Source organism: Carlito syrichta, unplaced genomic scaffold (assembly GCF_000164805.1).
Source record: "Carlito syrichta isolate Samal-C Ts95f unplaced genomic scaffold, Tarsius_syrichta-2.0.1 Scaffold296499, whole genome shotgun sequence".
NCBI lineage: Eukaryota > Metazoa > Chordata > Mammalia > Primates > Tarsiidae > Carlito > Carlito syrichta.
In genome coordinates this window covers 486,457-507,170 of record NW_007240595.1, presented here as the reverse complement: position 1 = coordinate 507,170, position 20,714 = coordinate 486,457, and the positions used below count along the sequence as shown (strand labels likewise).

Genomic DNA, 20,714 nt, shown 5'->3' with positions numbered 1-20,714 from the left:
CTGGGCTCTGCTGATCCTTCCGCCTCAGCCTTCCAAGTAGCTGGAACTACAGGCGCGCGCTACCATGCCCAGCTAGTGTTTGATTTATAGTGGAGATGAGGTCTCGCCAAGTTGCCCAGGCGGGTCTCGAACCCACAAACTCAGGCAATCCACTCACCTCAGCCTCCCAAAGGCGCAGGATTACAGGCTGAGCCACCGAGCCCAGCTGTCAAGTATATTTCTTAAATAATTTATCTATTAGCTGGTATTATGAAAGTATAATAGCTAGGAATCCATGGCATAGTTAATTTTTCTTTTGACATGAAGGACTTTATGAAATACTATAGAGTTTAAGGAATTTGTTCCTTGGAGAATTTAATCACTTTTTTTTTTTGCCATCTTGCTAAAATTGAGCACAGATGGTACAAAGGTCACTTGCAGAGCAGACTGTCCCCAAAGTCCCCAAATGCCAAATTAATAAGAACTTGCTATGTAAAAATGATAATACAGACTACACTTGGTCAGAAGAGATTATTTTCTTTGGTATAACTTAAGACTTTAAAATTAATTTTTTAAAAATGATGCTGAAAAGACAAACAGTTCAGTGGAAAAATAGGCAAAGAATATGGATGCTCTCAGAAGAAATCCAAATGACCACAGATTTAAGACAGCATGCTGTCTTACTAATAATCAAAGAAAAATAAGTTGAAATGACTTTATTAGTTTTTGCTTATGATATTTGCAAAAATTAAAAAGACCAATGATAAATAATCCATGTTAGCAAGGATGTGGAGCCATGAATTTTTTAAATACAACGTTGGAAGGAGTATATGTTGATATGGTCTTTTTGGAGGGTAATTTGGTAGTATCTATTAAAGTTTTAAATATGCATGTTCTTTTGACCTGGCCATTGTACTTCTACAAGTCTCTCCTTCAGAAATATTGGCCATGTGCCCAAAGCATGAAAGGCACTGCAGCATTGCTTGTAAGAGAAAAATTAGGAATAACTTAATCAATGTCCAAGGGAGTAAGGCTAATAAATACTGGTGTCTTGAAACAAATCCAGTAAGCTGAACAAGAAATGAGGTCACTCTTCTATTAGCATGGAGAGACACCCTTAATCTGTTCTATAACTATTTAAAAAAAACACATAGCACGATTTAAATTATATTGATAAATATATTTTTTAAATCTCTTCATTCACACATAAACCTGCAGTCTATTTTCAACACAGGAGCCATGGTTATCCCTCTAAAACATAACTCAGAAACTTGTCACTCCCCTGCTTGAAACCCTTCATTGGCTTCCTTTCTCACTCAGATTCAGGGTCAGAGTCCTCACTGATTTCCAGTTCCCTCTGCTACTACTCTGACTTCTTTGGTCTCTCTTCCTCCCTCCTTCTTTCCTTCCCTCCTTCAGCTCTCTGGCCTTCCTTCCAATACCTCAGAATTATCCTGCTTGCTGTTCCCATTACCTGCAACTCTTTTCTCCCAGATATCCCACAGCTTGCTTCCTCCTGTCCTTTGCTTCTCTGCCCAAGTGACACTTGCAATGAGGCCTTCCATAGGGGAGTACTCCTCAGCCCAATACTTTCTTTTTTTTTTTTTTTTTTTTGAGTCAGAGAGTATCACTTGGTCAGAAAAGATTATTTTCTTTGGCATAACTTGAGACTTTAAAGTTTATTTTTTAAAAAATGATATTGAAAAGATAAACAGTGCAATCGAAAAATAGGTAAAGAATATGGATGCTCTCAGAAGAAATCCAAATTACCACAGATTTAAGACACCATGCTAGGTTGGGGTGCAGTAGCATGATCATGGCTCACCGCAGCCTCAACCTCCTGGGCTCAGGCGATCCTTCTGCCTCACACTCCTGAGTAGCTGGGACTACAGGTGCACACCACTACACCTGGCTAATTTTGATATTTTTTTTAGAGACAAGGTCTCACTGTGTTGTTTAGGCTGGTCTTGAACTCCTGGGCTCAAGCAATCCTCCCATCTCAATCCCAAAGTATTAGAATTACAGGTGTGAGACACTGCGTCTAGCTGCCCCTAACACTTTCTATTCCACTTCCCTGATAGCCTGTTCTCCATATTTTTATCACCTTGTTCCTCTAAAATTGTAAACTTCATGAGGGCTGAGATTTTTGCTTGTTTGTTTCATTTTTGGATCCCCAGTATCTAGACTCATACCTGGCACACAGTAGGTGCTCAATAAATATTTATTAAATGGATGAATAAAATTTCAGTTTTAGATGCACATAAAAGCAGATGTAGAAGAATACACAGCAAACTATTACAGTGATTACTGCTGGGCAGTGAGATTGGGGAACCACAGGGAGAACTTCCATCTCTACTGTATACATTTCTGTTACCTTTGAAATATGCACCACTTTTGTCATTAAAAACTAAATTAAAGGGCCAGGTGCAGTGGGTCATGCCTGTAATTCCAGCACTTTGAGAGGCCGAAGTGGGAAGATAGCTTGAGTCCAGGAGTTCAAGACCAGCCTGGGCAACATAGCAAGACCTCATCTCTACAACAAAATTAAAAACCTAAATTAAAATATTTTAAAAGATAAACATAATGGTTCCATCTCGCCTTCCAGGTGACTCTGGGGGGACTCCTTTCTGTAGACACTGAAAATAATTTCTAAAAAGATCTACCCTAGGCTTATCTCTACTGTATACCACCCAGAGTTCAGAAAACACCAGTTAGCCTGGTCTTTATGAAGTTCTAGCACCATGATATAGACCAGGAAGATAAAACACACACACACACTTATCCCTTACTGAGACTTATGCATGCCATGTGCCTGCCGGGTGAAAAACCTTTCTAATGAACACATCTGACTCTTCTTTATAAATACTTCCTCCCTCCATCAGAAAGAAGGAATGTCACTGGTAATTGCTTGTGCTGTTTTCTCTACATGGTAAGATCTTCAACATTGTTGTCAGGCAAGGTGAATCTGATATGGTCCCATATGGACAAAATTCATCCACTGTTAGAGGGAGCTCTTGAGACAAGACACATTGCCTCCCCTAGAAACACATGAAACCTAATTTAACATGACAAGCATCTCAGGGACACATTTACCCACCATAGCAGATATATAAACCCTCTCCCGAGCGTCTTTCATAAGTTGTCATGGTCATGAGGACTCTGTTAAGTAACTCCTGCTCCTTATCCTTGGGCCTTTATTCTCCAGAAGCACACCCATGGTGGTATTACTAATATTCTTACTGGGAGTTAGTTCACAGAGCCCTTGACACCGGGTTCTCCTGATTTCTTAACCGGTCACAAAGACTCCCTGGTGAGCTCACAAGGCCTTACTCCAACACTATAGCAGATGGGAGAGGGGTGTAATTTACCCCTGAGAAAGAGAAGGAGGACCAGCCTGGCTGCCCTGACAGTTTCTGCAACTCACCCCAGAAAGTAGGGCAGCAACAGCCAACTCTCACCACTATTTTGGTGTGGAAACTGGAACTCTTCGAATTTTAAATGAGACTAAATCAACCAGCTGGGTTGTTTTTAACTTTCTTTTTTTCTTTGTTTCTTTTTAAGAGAATCAGCTGGAATAAAAGTCAAGACTATCTGGAAAACAGCCCCTTGTGGACAGTTACATTTGATTTTACACTTGATTTTCACTAAGTTTTGGCAAAGCAACGGATTTGAGCTGTGGGGATATTGCTGACAATTCTCTGAAAACAGTTCCCCTGGATTCAACTTTGCTTATTCAGAAATGCTAATTTTTACTCCTTAGCTACGCTTTATTTCTAGGGACTCATGATTCTACTGACACTTCAGAAAAAACATCGGTTTACTCTGGATGGGTCTGGTTATTGAAAGTCACCTTTCTTGGGACCAGAGTACAGGCTTTGGAACCATCAATGTGATCTTGAGCAAAAGAACTTGACCCTCTGAACTTCAGTCTGTTCACTGTTACCTGGTCAGGTTACTGTTAGGATGAAATTAGATAATGCAGACACAGGGCTTGGTGTTTTGCTTGTAACAGATAAGAACTCAATACATCATTAACATTATTACCAGAAAGAGCAATCCCAAATCCTCATCTAAGACTTTTCAGGTGGAGTCTCCCATCATTATCCAGAACAACCTCTTGTGACAAATCTCTAAACCGACCACCCTAGAACCTCTTGCCCTGGAACCTCTTGCCACTTTGAAAGGCAGAATTGATACCACTCAAGTGCCAGGGCTCAAATTGAATTCTGAAACACACACAACAAAAACAACAACATGCAATGGAATTGACATTGCTAGGAGCCCTGGGCCGATGTTCAGAGATCTCATAAGGCAATCGAGCAAGCCCCTAGCTTTGCTTCTGCACAAAACTAGGACAGGAGTTTATTCATTGCCACCATTGGTCAAGCCAGAGGGAGATGATAAAGGCACTATGATAATGGAGTGTGGAGAAGGTTCCAATCCTACCCCAGCCAGAGAAGACTACCATCCTTAGGACCGTTAAAGGGCAACCTTCCCTCTTCTCATCAACCCTGCCCCCTCCTTCCTGTCCCTCAAGTTCACAAATATTTCTATCAGTGCCCACCACAGGCAGGTACTATATACCAGGTGCTGAGAACAGAGAGGCGAATGAGATTAATCTCAGTCCCCCAGGGGACTCCAGGTTTAAAAGGCCTGGCAGACGCCACCATAACAGTTACTTAAAGGGAAAGATTGTCCAGAGTGTTCTCTGGAGTGAGCCATGAGAAGGGAAGATAAGCCAGACTTGCTTTTGGTAGTCCTGGGTGTTTATAGAGCCCAAGACAGTTCTGTCAGGGAGAATGTCCCAGGCCACTTACCACATCGATTTTCTACATGACCCTGGCCCACTCCACAGGATTCTGCCCAGTGTTCAGATGTTCTGGGAGGCTTTTTAGCCACATCAAGGTTGGTGCCTGATAGTTGGAGGTGAAACTGTTCTCTGTGGGCAGCCTTCCTGAGTGTGCGGATGGCTTTCCGGAGTCGCTTCTCTGTTCGCTTTACAATGCAGCTGAGGTCGCAAGAAGCTACAGAAACAAGAGGAACAGCAGTGCAAGAGGAGGTCAGGCTGCAGTGTGTGATGACGGCCAGATCAACTGCAGGACCCACCAACACCCCAAGGACCAAATGGGGAGAGACCTGGAGGACCAAATGGGCAGAGACTTGCAGGTGCACACCTAACAGGCTGGGCAGCATTCGATTCAAACACAAATTTGTTGACCAAAAAAATAGCTTTGGTTTTTATGAAGTGGGGGAAATCATCGGGTTCCAAACCAATTCAGTTTAGTTTGGGGGTGAAAAAAAAACAGGAGATACTTCTGTGTTTGCACTAATTTTTTTCCTCCCAAGAATGACAAAAGTGAAAGGCAAAGAAATAAGGAGCAAGCTGTGAGAAGCCTGGCAACGTAGACTATTTTCAAACCAACCTGTCACCTCCTTTTGGTTAGTTTCAAGCTCAAACTCAACAGTGATAAACATTTCCTTAGGGGCGCTTGGTCGGCTGAGGGCTCCAGGGACTTGCTTGCCGGAGCTGCATGTAAGGTTTGCGTAGCGGAAGCTCTCTTTTACTGAGCTGTGCTTCTCTGTATGAAGAAACAAAATTATCGAAAGCCAAATCCTGGCAAAGCACTCAGTTGAACATTTGCTAGAGCTCAGTAAACATTTCATTAAAACAACTCTCAAGGGACTAAATGATTAACTCCAGATGCCAAGGCATTGTAAGCCCTCAGCTTGGAGTATGATGACATTTTAATTTTGAAGAGCAAGTTTTGCCTCCTATATAACTTTACAATTAAGCTCTTGAAAATTCTTTTTGCGGATAAGTGCTAGAAGTTTCTGACTGGCCATGCATGTAGGGGGTGAGAGCTGGGGGTCGCTTTGCATTCCTTGCTGATGGTTTGCTAAGGTGAGCTCATGTTCTCACAGTTTGTCTTCTTAAAGCTGGACTGTGATGTACCGAGCAGGGGTTGAGGCGTCAAACAAGAAATGAGCACAAGAGTAGAAAGAAAAGCAACTCCTGCTTCAAGCAAACTGACCTTGGAGTAATTCCAACCCAAAGGGAAAGCACATTAGCAGTGATGTCTCATTTTTAAATAACCAGGAGCAATAAATGACACAAAGAATCAACAGAACCAAACAATATCATGAAGATATCTAGGATGAGAGTGGAAGTGTTGCATAAGACAGAGCTTTGCACATCGCTACTCCTGACTTCGGCTGTCTCCCCTTCAGTGAATTTGTTAACCTTAACCAAAGAGCAGGTCCACATATCACCCTCTCAATTAATCTGTCTCTGATTTTGATCCAAATCTTACTTTGTTGAAGTTTTATCTGTATCACATTCTTCTTTAACATAAGACATTCACAGCAACGGGTCATCAGGGGCCAAAGGAAGGAGGCAAATTAATCTCCTCTCTATTCATCCCCTAAAGAGCTATCTTACTTTTCCAAAAGGCTAACTTCAAATCTTAAACTAAACAGACCTTTTTCCCTTTCAATTTTTCCATGTTTATCTTTAAAAGCTTTTTATTTTGAAATAAGTTTAAATGTATAGAAATGTTGCTAAGATAGTACAAATAGTTCCCATAGACCCTTCAGTCAGTTTCCTCTAATGTTAACATGATACACTGATACAATCCCATTAGGTGAACTATACCAAACTAATTTTTGTTGTTGTTGTTGTTGTTTTTTGAGTTGGAGTCTCACTCGGTCACCCAGACTGGAGTGCAGTGGCTGCTCCCAACCACCGCAGCCTCGACCCGCTGGGCTCCGGCGATCCTTCTGCCTCAGCCTTCCGAGTAGCCGGAATTACAGGCGCACGCTACCACGCCCGGCTGATTTTTTTATTTTATTGTAGAGATGAGGTCTCGCTGCCCAGGCGGGTCTCGAACCCGCGGGCTCAGTCAATCCACTCACCTCAGCCTCCCAAAGGCGCGGGATTACAGGCTGAGCCACCGAGCCCGGCTCCCAACTTATTTTTTAAATAATGTCTCTTCCTGCCCCATGAGATCTAAATGTATAAATGCTCTCACCATGGAGGATTTGGAAAATGAAGGGAAAGAAATTAAAATCGCCCATCATCTTCCCACTCAGATGCAACCATTAATGATGATATGTTGAGTTTTATTTTTGTTTCTTCATGAGATTTTTTTCTTACACAATTGGATTGCATTAGATTCATCTCAGCATTTTAACAAGAACATTTTCCTTGAAAACAAATAATTAATAGCTGCATAAGCCGGGCTCGGTGGCTCAGCCTGTAATCCTGCGCTATGGGAGGCTGAGGTGAGTGGATTGCTCAGGCAGGTTCGAGACCCGCCTGGGCAACTTGGCGAGACCTCATCTCTACAATAAATCAAAAACTAGCCAGGCATGGTAGCGCGCGCCTGAGTTCCAGCTACTTTGAAGGCTGAGGCGGAAGGATCACCAGAGCTCAGCAGGTCGAGGCTGTGGTGGCCGGGAGCGGCCACTGCACTCCAGTCTGGGTGACAGAGTGAGACTCCAACTCAAAAAAAAAAAAAAAGCTGCATAATATTACATCCAAACAGAGATACTAACTTACTTAAAATAGTCAAAAGTGATTAGAGCAGGCAATATAAGTGGGGGTTTTTTGTATGATTTATTAGAAGGTAGACTGGGGAAAGACGCCTCCCTAATACATAGATCCTGATCTTTATTTTTTTTAACCTCCAAGTGTATTCTATGAAATAATACTGGAAATGTGAGCTGGGGAAGAAAGAGGAGGGTTCAATTCTACTCTTTTCAATAAAGCCAGTTCTACTTGGATGGTATTTGTTCTGCTGAAGCCAATGGAGTCACCACTTCCAAAAGCTAGACCCAGCAGGAAAGCTGGATATTACATCTTTGTTCATCAAAGTGATCCTTTCTGAGCCAAACCTTTTTTCATTTCTTTGGCTTAGATATCAGGCAAACTCTAACATCTAGAAAATTTAACCCAATATGATCAAAAATTATGAATTCATCTGAAGCCCTTATTGACTCCTATGAATTAACAGGTTTCCTCAGAATCTCACCAACTGCACCTTGCAATGGAAGCCCTGAAGCACAACCCCAGAAGTATACAGTGTGCTCTATTAGGATCTTCTTCCTCTTGTGATGAGACTCCCTGGAGGTTCTGAATGGTGCAATCCCATCTGCAGTGTGCTTAGATCAGCTGGACAACCCCTGGCTCCCCACAAATCTCCAGCTTGACTCGCTCAGGCCCCTTCCCACATGCAGGCAGCTCCCTATACCAGCCATCTGATTTCATACCTGGTAATGCTGGTCGCAGACCCTCGGGAAACAGCTCAGCCTTTTTCAAACTACACTTGCCTTCATTTAGCTTAAAGGTTACACTTGTCCTGATGATGACGACATCTTCAGAAAGAAACAAGTGAGAGATGTTACCTTCAGAGGCAAAGGGATGGGAACACCAGCTGGGTGATGATGAGCTGTCCATTAGCCAACTCCTATCACACATGGCACACCCTGACCCCCTTTCTTACCCTGAGGCCAAAAAAGGTCTGGATCATGGAGTACCCATTACCCTGAACTGGGAATACCAGGAGCTTTCCAGAGTTACACTTATCCCCTCATGTGAGGGATAAATCTAGTGTCCAAATATAACAAAGAGAGGGTCAAAAAGTAGCCTCAACAGTGAGATACAAGAGGAGGGCATTGTTGTGCCTTCCTAAGAAAGAAGGCCAGAATCCCCTGGTACAAACTTAGATATAACTATCTGGGAAAATGGTGAGGAGCAGATGCTCCTAAACAAGTTTGTTCTGGGAGGACATGGCTGAGGGAGTGACCATTCCAGACAAACATGGCACATCACTAAACATGGTTAGGATTTCCAGGGTCTGTGAGGAGGCGAGGGCCCTACTTTGAGAGCCTCAAATGTAAAATTCTGTTCTCCTCCCAGGGTTGGTCAGTCTTAACCATATGTTAGGCTGAAGACAATGACCTAGATTCAAATTCCAGCTCTTTGACTTGTGGTAATAACTTGAGCAAGTTACTTAATCTCTCCAAGTCTCAGTTTCCTACATTACCAGGCTTTATGAGGACTAAATGAGATAACCCACATACAAAAAAAGAAAAAAATATTTAGCACTGTCTGGTACATAGTAAGAACTGGATAACTGGCAGCTATTTGCTTGTCCACTTTTAGGGTAGCCTAAACCACCAAGAAACCACCACTGAGGGATCTGGTGAAACAGACCATGATGTCTGCTCTGGCTGAATCCAAACATCTGACAAAAGGGGCAGAGAAGGATAGTAATTAAGATTCCAGGCCTAGACTGCCTGGGTTCAAATCCTGGTTTCTCTATTTCTTATTTGAATCACTGTAGGTAAGTTATTTCATGGCTCTGGGTCTCGTTTTCTTCATTTGGTTAATAAGGATAATAGCAAAATTGCCCCAGAGGTTTTAGAATGGCTTAAATCAGCTAATACATTTAATACAGTGGGCTGGCATATTTGAACTAGCCAGTCAATACATGCAGGCTGCTGTTGTCTTGCTTTGGGTCTCTAGCTTTGCTCATATATGTAATATGGACATCAAGATGTAACATGGACCTCATTCAGATAATTACAAAGGTATCTATGTCTGGAAAGACAGCCTCCAGAAAAATCTGGATTTCATGCTTTGTTTTTTGACACACAGGAAAGGGTTGGGACCCCTCTTTTAGGATAAAATCCCTATTGTTCCTGTTTCACCTGGGGCCTAGGTCCATCCACACCATGTGCTCCAGGCACACTCCCTGGTGGGCCTTTGAGGTGCTCTGGAGTACAGGGAGTTCAGGAGACCTAAGCCTCCTCATCCCAGAGCTTTGTGGGCCTCTGCCCAGTATCATGACCCACCAGGGATGACCATGGCACCTCCTAGCACACAGTGGACACCCAGTAAGTATCTGTTACATAGGTGAGTCAGATTTCAGGCACTGGCCTGCAAGCAGGAACACTCTGTAACATGTCCACAGCATCAAGAAGATTAAGAGAAAAGAAAACAAAGCCAACATCCAGGAACAGCACCCCATGAATGAAGCCCATTGAACACAGTGAGACCCAGAGAGAACCCACAGATTTGGTAATTACCCCTAAAAGCAGAGTCATTTGATTTTTGCTGTTTGCTTCTGAGAGGAGAGGAAGAGCCGCAGGTGACAGAGTAGGCCTCTTGCAGTCCTGACAGACAGAATGTGGATTGTCAAATGTGTAAGCAAGGTTACAGGCTATCCTACAGCAGCTTAAATCACCCCCCACCCTATGGGATCTCAAAGCATAAACTTCTCAAAGCATGGTGGTCAGGGGCATCTGGTCGAGGGCATGGAAGCCCTTTGAGGAAATCTAACACCAAGAGGCCAGGGAGGCCTGGCCCTGGCATGAGGACTTGCCCCAGGAACTGGGCCCCACTCACCTGAAGAGAGGTGAATGCCAGAGTGACATCTTAGGAAGCACCTGTCTCCTCCACCACTCTTACCGCAATTCAGGGACACATGGGGTGACACACTAGTGGGCAGGAGCCCCTTCACTTCTAGACAGGACAAAACATAGACACTTACAGAAACAGGAGGACATTTCGAAGTGTGACAAGGATGGTTGAGTACCATGCACCAAAGGCCCCAAGAAAAGAAGATAGAGCTGACGCCCCGCACAGAACACAGCCACCAGGCCTTATTTCCCACCAAAGTAAAGGAGCCCCTTGGATGCCATTTTTTCATGCAGAAAGCAACCAGGAGAACAGAAGTAAGTTCCAACCTACATAGAAACACACAAAGAAACACCAAAGATCCTGCAAAGTATCTCCTGTTTTTGAACTATTTAAAGAAGGGCTGCTGCGGCTGAGGGGAGGAGAATTCAGTGGGGAAATGGTCAGCCATGCTCCTAATCCAGTCGGATGTGGGAGCACACACAGAGCCGTACTGTCTCTGGGCCAGTGGGATCCCCACCGAATGGTCTGCGCCTCGGTGCCCCTTACCCACACAGTCTTTTCTGTTCCAGTGGAGCTTGTACCCAGGATGGCATTGGCATTCGTGGCCACCTACTGTGTTCACACAGACCTGCTGACAGCCTCCGTTGTTGACGCTGCACTCATTGGCATCTGTGAAACAAAACACTTTCCTGTCACAGCAGCCTGTCACTGAATGGGCCGACACTGTCCCTCCATTGAGGAAGGAGCAGCAGGGAAGTCATAAAATTGAAACTCACAAAACAGAAGGAAGATGCTGACTGACTGACTTTAGTATAAGCACTTGGTTCCAGCTGACTCCATAACCCGCTCCCCACTCCCCACTCCGTGAGTTTCCTAGCATTACCTTCACTAGAGCCATCTCAAGTTCCATTCTTGTCCATTAGGGACACTCTACTTTCAGATCTCCAGACTGCACAGGCTTCTAATGTTAAACTCTGCCTTCTTCTTGAGCGACCCACCAAGGGACATAGACCAAGTTAACCATCTACTCCCTATTTAACCATCTACACAGTTGTACAGAGGAGGGAAGTGGCATGCACTAATCCTCATCAACCTGAGACTGAGTCCAGGTGAAAGGCATCTCAACCTAAACCCAAAAACCTGTACTAAGTGTACATTTCCTTGTGGTTTCAGGATGAACTGGGAAGAGTATGTCTGTAGCCATGCCAAGGAAGTGTTGAAAAGGAGAAAGGGCTGGGCTTGGTGGCTCAGCCTGTAATCCCGCGCCTTTGGGAGGCTGAGGAGAGTGGATTGCCTGAGCCCGCGGGTTTGAGACCCGCCTGGGCAGGCGAGACCTCATCTCTACAATAAATCAAAAAATTAGCCAGGTGTGGTAGCGCGCACCTGTAATTCCGGCTAAGCGGAAAGCTGAGGCGGAAGGATCACCAGAGCCCAGCAGGTCGAGGCTGCGGTGGCTGGGAGCAGCCACTGCACTCCAGTCTGGGCGACAGAGTTGAGACTCCAACTCAAAAAAAAAAAAAAAAAAGGAAAGGAGAGTCGGACACAAAGTGGCTCATGCCTGTAATCCCAGCATTTTAGGAGGTGGAGGCGAGAGGATTACCTGACCCCTGAGACCAGCCTAGGCAAATTGGCACGACATCATCTCTACAATAAATCAAAAAATTAACTGGGTGTGGTGGCGATTGCCTGTAGTCCCAGCTACTTGGAAAGCCGAGGTGGAAGGATCGCCTGAGCCCAGCAGGTCAAGGCTGCAGTGGCTGTGAGTGTGCCATTGCACTCCAGCCTGGAGCTACTCTGACTCAAAAAAGAAAGAAAAGAAAAGGAGAAGGGAGACAACACTATCTATAGCAAATCACCACTATCCATTCTTATTAAGCACAAGACACAGAATTGGGCAGGAAGTCTTTAGGCCAGTGGTTCCCAAATCCTACAGATCCTCAAGGAAGATCACCTTGGAAGCCCCAGACAGTCTGGATTGGAATCTGAACCTATATTCTCAAAGACTGCTAGGTGGCCAGAGGAAGTGGAGAGGGAGTCAGTTGGTACCAAACCTGAATGATGCCATAGGCTGCTTGACCATAAGGTTATGAGATGTGAAAATATGTTGCCTCATGGGCACAGAGTGGAAAGATAAACTCAATGGTTCTACTTCCAGTTTAAAGACCTACTTGTGGGGCTCAGACCAAGACATTGCAGCCGGTTCCTATGCACAGCAAGGCCTCAGAACTGGTTGGTGCCCTGCCAAGCCACTTTGAGGACTGTGATTTTACTACCTGCTGGGAAGTGCCAACGGATAAAGTATGGGCTCCTGAGAGACCCTCCCACTCTCTGGATTCAACCGCAAGTCAATAAAAAATTCACAGCTGAAAGAGGTTAGCTCCTCTCTCTGCTTCATTTCACACTCGATGGGTTAAAAGGATACATGTGGGGAGATTTCCTTTGGCAGACACTTCCCATGAGTTGATGGACTCCCTGCTATGATACAGGGACTGGAATGCACCTTTCATATCCCAGTATAGGAAAATAAACCTCAGGGGTGGGCCCTGCTCCACTCCAGGCCCAGCCTGATCCCCCTCCTAATCCCAGAGAGGCAGTCTGCTCACCTCCACAGTGGGTGAAGCCATATAGGGTGTACCCTTGGTTGCAAGCACAAGCAAATGTGCCAGGGTGGTTGATGCAGCTGTGGTCACAAGTCCTATCCAAAGAGCATTCGTCCACATCTGTAATTGTAAAGGGAGAGGGGGCTGAAGCCAACTCTGAAGAAGAGTGAAGAAGAGGTTTATAATAAACATCAGTTCCACAAAAACAACAAACACCAGGTAAAAAATCCTCTCTCCATTCTCCTCACTCGTGTTAAGGAACGTGTTGAGCAGCCCTCAGTAAGTAGACTTACCGTCAGGACCCTTATCTCCACAGTCGGTTGCAAACTGCACTTGCCTAAAAGCTCAGCTGGCCTCACTCACCCATGTGTATATGCCTGGCTAAGCAATTTTAAATATTTCAATGAAGTCAAATGAGATTACATACCCCTAAAGGGTTTTATAAACTATAAGGTGCTAGCTATGCATTATTATTGTCATATTACTATTGCTTTTGGTAAAAAACAGCAATAGTAATTTATAAGCTATGGCAAATTAAAAGGAGAAAACACTTGGCTTAGAGGTAAATCTGCTATCTCTTTCTGATCTTGCCAGAATTAGTTTTCTGGCCCCCAAAGGCCAGTTAATCCCGGGTTTTAATGCCTTCTGCACTAAAAGAATGCATGAACACTAATATCCTCAGTCATTTTCTATAGAAGACCCTGAAATTTGGCAGTTAATCTCTTAACGGGATCTTCTTGGCCAATGCATTGGTTTTGCCATTGTCCAGTCCCACGTGTCCCCTATCTTCCTAGTTCCATGTGGAAGCCTCTTTGGCCCAGGCAAACCAGCCTCTGGAGGCTGCATTTGTCTATCATCTCTTTTCCCCTGGTCTGGCCCTCACATCTTTCCTGTAGGCTAGAATTTTAGTGCTTCACTCCCTGAACTCTTTGGAGGGTTTTAACAGAATTATGACCTGCGTCTCCAAATGGATAAACCAGGACCAGTGCAGCACGCAGTGGAAGCCAACTAGATCATTCCTAGACCACTTTTTCAAGACCAAATGTGCCATGAGAAAGTGTGTTAATAAAAAACAAATATCTGGAAGGAAAAGGAGGAATGAAAAGTGAAATAAAAAGGGGCAAATTCTTGCAAACCTCTTTATCCCTAGCTTTTCTCAGAAATCCTGGCAATTTCTTCAACAAATTTGTTCTGGGCAAATATTTGTTTTACCAAGACTGATCAGTAAAAAATGAAAAAAAGTCAGTTTCTTCCCTAGTAATTGATGCCATTTTATGAAATCTGTTATTAATATCAGCCAGTTGTTGAGAAAGTGGACTTGTTCAGTAGCTGACTTTGGCTGCTCACTATGGGCTTTTGCCTTGCCAAAAATAATGAGATCACTTTTCTAATTCCTTTTTAATGTGTTTACACAGCTTAACCAGTATGGCTTGCTCTATACATCATGAAACATTATGTGGAACAGCAAATTTGCTTTCCAGGTCAATCTGAAGAAAACCACATAACGATCATCTAGAATTAACTTACTGAATTTAAAGGAGAATATACTTGAACTGCCTGACAAGTTATGTATTGGGAAGAACAAACCAAGGAAGAAGAAGAACCCAATTCACATCATAAAGTTTAAAAAAGGGATAATGTTACATCTTTATTATCTGAAGTGAAATCAGATATTATATTCTGATTTAGATTTAATTCTGAGATTTCTAACAAAATAAGTTAGGCCGTCCATAGTCCCAGAAATGGAGCAGGAATAAATGACAGCACATTGCTCCTGTGAGCTTCTTCCCACATATCCCTCATCTAAAAATATAAAAGTCTTCCACCACCCAAAACCATTATTAATGCCAACAATAACTGCTACCTAGAGAAGTCTCCTTGCTGCACCCTTTATAAGGGAAGGATGCGTTTGAGAAGGGGTCTAAAATCCTGCCTAAGAATAAACTAGTATCCCCTCCCCATAACGTCCTCCCTCCCTCACTGCCCTTTCTCTCCCCAGGCATCAAAGTCTGCTCATTGAAAATAAGTGCTAGCCAGGCTCGGTGGCTCAGCCTGTAATCCCGTGCCTTTGGGAGGCTGAGGTGAGTGGATTGCCTGATCCCGCAGGTTCAAGACCCGCCTGGGCAGTGAGACCTCATCTCTACAATAAATCAAAAAATCAGCTGGGCGTGGTAGCGCATGCCTATAATTCCGGTTACTTGGAAGGCTGAGGCGGAAGGATCGCCGGAGCCCAGCAGGTCGGGGCTGCGGTGGCCGGGAGCGGCCACTGCACTCCAGTCTGGGCGACAGAGTGAGACTCCAACTCAAAAAAAAAAATAAAATAAATAAAAATAAAATACGGAAGAGAGAAACTGGTATATGATCTTGACTGTGGATTGACCCCAACTTTTTGCTGGGAAGGTATGCTAACTAAATCTACAGATTTTTGCCACCACCTTCTGTGCTAAATTCAGTAACATTAAATGAAATTTCAGAAAAGGAAAGTTATTCATAATCTCAATACCCCGATGCAACCTTGTTTGCTCTTTGTTTTTCATTCCATTTCCAGCAGTGAGCTCTGCTGTTATCAAGTCAGATGAGTTCTTTGAGGTGTTCTCTAATCATTAGTTTAATTTCCAAAATATACCTGTGAGCTACATCAGTGTTTTTATTCTACCTAATAGATAAAATAAACCAAGTCTAGGATGGAGGTTGGATTAGTGACTCCGTCAAGAAGCCTGGCCAGCCAGTCTCTGCCGGGATGGGGTTATGTGTTCACTGTTTCAAGTAGTGGGCCACTGCACAGCATAACTATGTTTTCAGCACATACCTTGGCAAGACTTCTCATCTGTTAATAATTTAAATCCTTTTTTGCAGCTGCAGTCAAAACTGCCCACGGTGTTTTTGCAGAAGTGATCACAGCCTCCATTGTGGGTCTGGCACTCATCGATATCTGCAACAGGCAAGCATCGGCATATCAGAGAACAAATACTCACCTCGTTTCCCACAAGCCCCAGAGGTGCTATTGTGTAAGTGTTCGTTATTCTCTGAATTAAAAACAGACTCATAAAGCATTAAGAATACTTGCTCATGTTTTTAAGCTTACACGTGCTTTCTTGTCCAACTTAACTAGTTTTGAAAGACAAGTGCCTCATCCTCTTGAAAACTCTGACTTATTATACCCTTGACTAGCATTAAGGAAACAAACTATGGGAAAGAAAGGTGATGTCCTGTTAAATTCTCAACTTTGTTTTTTTTGTTTGTTTTTTGTTTTTTTTTGAGTTGGAGTCTCACTCTGTCACCCAGACTGGAGTGCAGCGGCCGCTCCCGGCCACCGCAGCCTCAACCTGCTGGACTCTGGCGATCCTTCCACCTCAGCCTTCCAAGTAGCCAGAATTACAGGCGTGCGCTACCACGCCCGGCTGATTTTTTGATTTTATTGTAGAGATGAGGTCTCGCTGCCCAGGCGGGTCTCGAACCCACGGTCTCAGGCAATCCACCTCACCTCAGCCTCCCAAAGGCGTGGGATTACAGGCTGAGCCACCAAGCCCGGCTAAATTCTAATCTTTGTATTGCTCATTCAAGATAAAATGGCTTCCTTTAGTGCACTGTCTATTCTAGTTTAATGATTAAAGCTATAAAGGACTAGAGCATTTGTGTTGGCAAATTACCTCAAATAGCCTCAGTGTTTTTAAACGATTCCTGATACTCAATCTTATCTTTTCCCAGTTTCGTCTGGTAATTGGTTATCTACTTCTTATCATGCTAGAGAACTAATCCTTTGTACTCTTGCCAATGAAATACTAGCAAGTCACTGGGGTCTCTCTTCATCAGTAAAAGTTAATGATACAGTTATTCATTAAGTCCTCTGGATAATAATCTTGACTGTTATTTACACAATAATCTCGAGACTATTATTTATGATATGTTGATATTATCTCCTGCAAATGAATGTTTCCTTGAACTGTCTTTTTTTCTAATAAGGTCACTGTCTGAAATGAATTATTTGATGCTTGTAGAGGCTGACCTCCTCAACAATTAATGTAATTAAGTTGGTCCCAAATAAGCTTACCCAATTATAACCTTCTACTAGCCCAGGGAAGAAAAGCTTCCATCGATATGAATCACAAGCAAATCTGGAGTCACGTGGGGCATGGAGAACAGCCGCTGCCTTCATCCCCATGCCATAGCAGGAGAATGGCTTCATCCCTACTCCCTAACAGCATAGGACTTCCCTTTCCCTCCATAGCAGGGCACCTGGCCACCCCGGAGAGGCAAAGGTTACCTTTACATGTCTTCCCATCCAACTGGAGAGTGAATCCAACGGGACAACTGCAATGAACACCTGTCGAAGTATCCTTACAGGTGCGGTCACAGCCTCCATTGTTGACAGCACACGTTTCTGACAGGGAGGTTTAAAAAAAAAGTAGTTAGTGTTCTAAAGAAGTGCTGATACAGCAGTTAATATTTGACAAAATTAATAGAAGCCAAGAAGCATGGTGGGGTACTCATGGCTGTACGCAAGTCTCTGCCACCTGCAAGTGAGAGAGAGGGGGAATAAGTGCAGCTCTTCCCACCCATCTAAATAAATTATATTTCCTGGGGAGTTTCGTCAGGGTGACCAGGCTTGCAAAGACATCTCCCAACCTACAGAGCCATTCCCTCTACTTGTAGATTTAAAGCCATTAAAAGTTCCTGCTGATCCACAGCCAGCAACCTGCTAAGCATGATCCCATCTGACAAGCTGAATGTGAGTGCAAAACCGGGCAAGAGTAGGATGAGCAACCTTTACCCTCTCTTGCTTTGCCATTAACATCTTGAAAGGAGAAGGTTCTCCTGAACCATTCCCTTGTTGCTGGCTAATGATGTCATCCTTGCAACTGCCAATTTACTCAGATAAGAAGTTTAGCTTTCCCTGAAAAGAGATATGCCTATCATAGCTATATGAAAAGTTAGCCACATTATTAAATCACAACTATGGAGATGAGGAAAAAATAAGAAAATAGTCTTCTAATTCTGTATTTTATAATTATTCCAAGTAATAGACAAGTGCTATTTAACATTCATTCAATTGCTAGCACCTAGGCATCCAGAAAGTTTTTTTTTCCATAGCTACCACATTTTAAAGCAGGGAGGGAAGGGGGCAAGCTTAGTTCTAATTAAATATGACAGATAGAACATGTATGTTTTTATTTTATTTTATTTGAATTGTGGGGTACAAGTAAGGATTTACTACATAAGTAGGCTGCATGCAGGTGAAGTTTGGGCTTCCAACTGGCCCTCTCTCCCCGATAGTGGACCAGGTACCCACTGTGTTGCCACACGCCCCATCCCTCCTCCCTCCCTCCCTCCGCTAGCAGTGTCCAGTGTGTGCTGATCCCACCCTTGAGTGAGAACATAGGGCATATATGTTTAATTCCGTTTCCTTTCAAAACCCCACTAAAATGAGAGCGAATCGATTTTTTTAAAGCATAAATCATTAAGGACAAATAAAATGGAAAAAAGGACAATAGATGAAATATGTCAAATGTTCTAGAAATGGCATGTCAGTGGAGGAGCAGTGACCGGCATAGCAGAAAGCTAGATCCTAATGGCCTGCAGAGGTGTGTCAACAAGTGGTAAACTCGTGTGAGCCACAGAATCCCAGAAAGACCCAGGCTTTGGAGGTATCAAGTTACTCTAAAGGCAGAGACCAGGATGCAGTTAAAAATAGGAAGATTAATTGAGAGTCTATGTAAGAAATTGATAAACCCTAAGAGCTCCTATTTAAATCCCTGCCCTATTCTAACTATCCCTGCCCTATTATGACTACAGCAGAGAAGTTTACCCTCTGGAAAATTTGGACCAGAGAAGCACCAGACTCAAAGCCCCAGGAACTGTGGAGGAGGAAAGAGAAGTACTGTCAGGTGCAGAGAGATTTCAAGCCCACGCCTCCCCACCTCCAGCCCACTCAGCTCCCAGAATACCGGCAGCTAAGCCTATATCCCCTACGGACAGACTGATAGATTCCTCTCCTGCTAAAATGACTTGCCCAAGTGAAAGAATCTACAGATACTGGCATTTAGGGATATCCAGATGAAATGGCTAAGTCACTGACTAGACACCCAAACATGAAGCCTGTCAGTCAATACTTGGCTTTTTAGTTTTTCACTATTAAGTATAAAAAAATCAGTCAATAAGATCAAACAGGGAAAAAGAAACCTGGAAGAAACTAAAATAATATAGGGAATCAAAAAAAGGTTAAACTCTTATTATTAATTTCCTCAGGGACATAAGAAAAACATCTATGAAATAAGAACAGGGTCCTATAACAAAAGACCAAAATAACATTTTTGAAGGATTAAATTGTAAAAGCAGAAATTTAAAAAGAATTCTGTAGAAGAAAAAAATGAAAAATCTGCTAGAAAGCAGAACAAAAATACAAAGAAGAGCCAGTTGCCGTGGCTCACACCTATAGACCCAGCCTCTCAGGAGACTAAGGCAAGAGGATTGCATGAGCTATGATTGTGCCAGTGCACTCCAGCCTGGGTGACAGAACAAAACCCCAACTATTAAAAAAGAAACAAACAAAACCAAGAAGAAAAACAAATCAGAGGACTAGTCCAGGAGATACAACAGCCAACTAATAGGAGTTTGAGACTGAATGAACAGAGAAAGTGTATAAAAACAAATACATAAGAAAATTTCTCAGAACCAAGGGACTTAATGTCCATAGTGAAAAGGCACATTGAGTACTCAGCACAACAGATGAGCAAAGTCCCACATTAAGGGATATTATTATAAAATTTCAGATCACCAGGGACAAGGAGAAGATCCTGGAAACTTCCAGAGAGAAGCCTTCACAGATTTCATACAAGGGTCAAGAACAGTACTGCTTCTCAAAACAATACTACATCCCTCAAAACGATGGAGCACAGACTTCAAAACACTGATGGAATATTCTTTCCAACTCTGAATTCTATACTGAGCCTGATTCTCAATTAAAGATGAAGGTAAAATATAAAGTCATTTTCAGACATGCAAAGTTTTAAAAAACCTATATCTCATTCACGGTGTAAACTAACAAGAGACAAGACACAGGATCCACCAGACAGGAGAGCAGTGAAGGGAATTTTTACACTGAAGACAAAGGTCCAGATGAGGGATGTGCAGTGGGTCAAGTGAAGCTTCAGAAGAGACTTTTCTTTTCTTTTGTCTTTTTTAATTTTTTGATTTACTGTAGAGATGAGGTCTCGCCAAGGCCAAGAGTCAGAGTCTTTTTTTTTTGAGTCAGAGTCTCCCTCTGTCAGCCAGGCGGCCATGCAGTGGCATGCTCATGACTACCATAGCCTTGAGCTGCTGAGCTCAGGGGATCCTTCCACCTCAGCCTTCCAGGTAACTGGGACTACAAGCATGCACCACCACAACCAGCTAATTTTTTTAAAATTTAATTTAGACATGAGATCTCACCAAGTTGCCGAGGCTGATCTCAAAACCCTGGGCTCAGGCTATCTTCTTGCCTCTGCCTCCCAAGGTGTAGAGATCACAGCCATGAGCTACTGCACCAGCCAGAAGAGACTTTTTAAGGAAGGAAATTGAATGGGTAAGTTACCTGCTATATTTGAACATACTGAAAACATGCTCTTTAGAGCTCTTGGGAAAGAATTGGTAAGAAGTACTCAGAAAATGAAGCAAACGAAGAAGATATGATCATAGCACATTACATGATTCGGGTGAAATATAATTAGATATTT

At 43.3% G+C, this 20,714-nt stretch overlaps 1 protein-coding gene across 1 annotated transcript in view; it reads right to left on the bottom strand.

The window, feature by feature from the left end:
* Nucleotides 1-20,714, bottom strand: part of SCUBE2 (signal peptide, CUB domain and EGF like domain containing 2) — a 98,013-nt gene that overhangs the window by 29,077 nt on the left and 48,222 nt on the right. The window contains exons 10-18 of the mRNA XM_021710650.1: nucleotides 17,267-17,383; nucleotides 15,812-15,934; nucleotides 13,006-13,122; nucleotides 10,949-11,071; nucleotides 10,388-10,504; nucleotides 10,069-10,155; nucleotides 8,248-8,352; nucleotides 5,403-5,558; nucleotides 4,797-5,003 (exon numbers count right to left, since the gene is read on the bottom strand). Of these exons, the coding sequence (XP_021566325.1) occupies nucleotides 4,797-5,003; nucleotides 5,403-5,558; nucleotides 8,248-8,352; nucleotides 10,069-10,155; nucleotides 10,388-10,504; nucleotides 10,949-11,071; nucleotides 13,006-13,122; nucleotides 15,812-15,934; nucleotides 17,267-17,383 (1,152 nt within the window). The remainder of the gene's footprint in view (nucleotides 1-4,796; nucleotides 5,004-5,402; nucleotides 5,559-8,247; nucleotides 8,353-10,068; nucleotides 10,156-10,387; nucleotides 10,505-10,948; nucleotides 11,072-13,005; nucleotides 13,123-15,811; nucleotides 15,935-17,266; nucleotides 17,384-20,714) is intronic.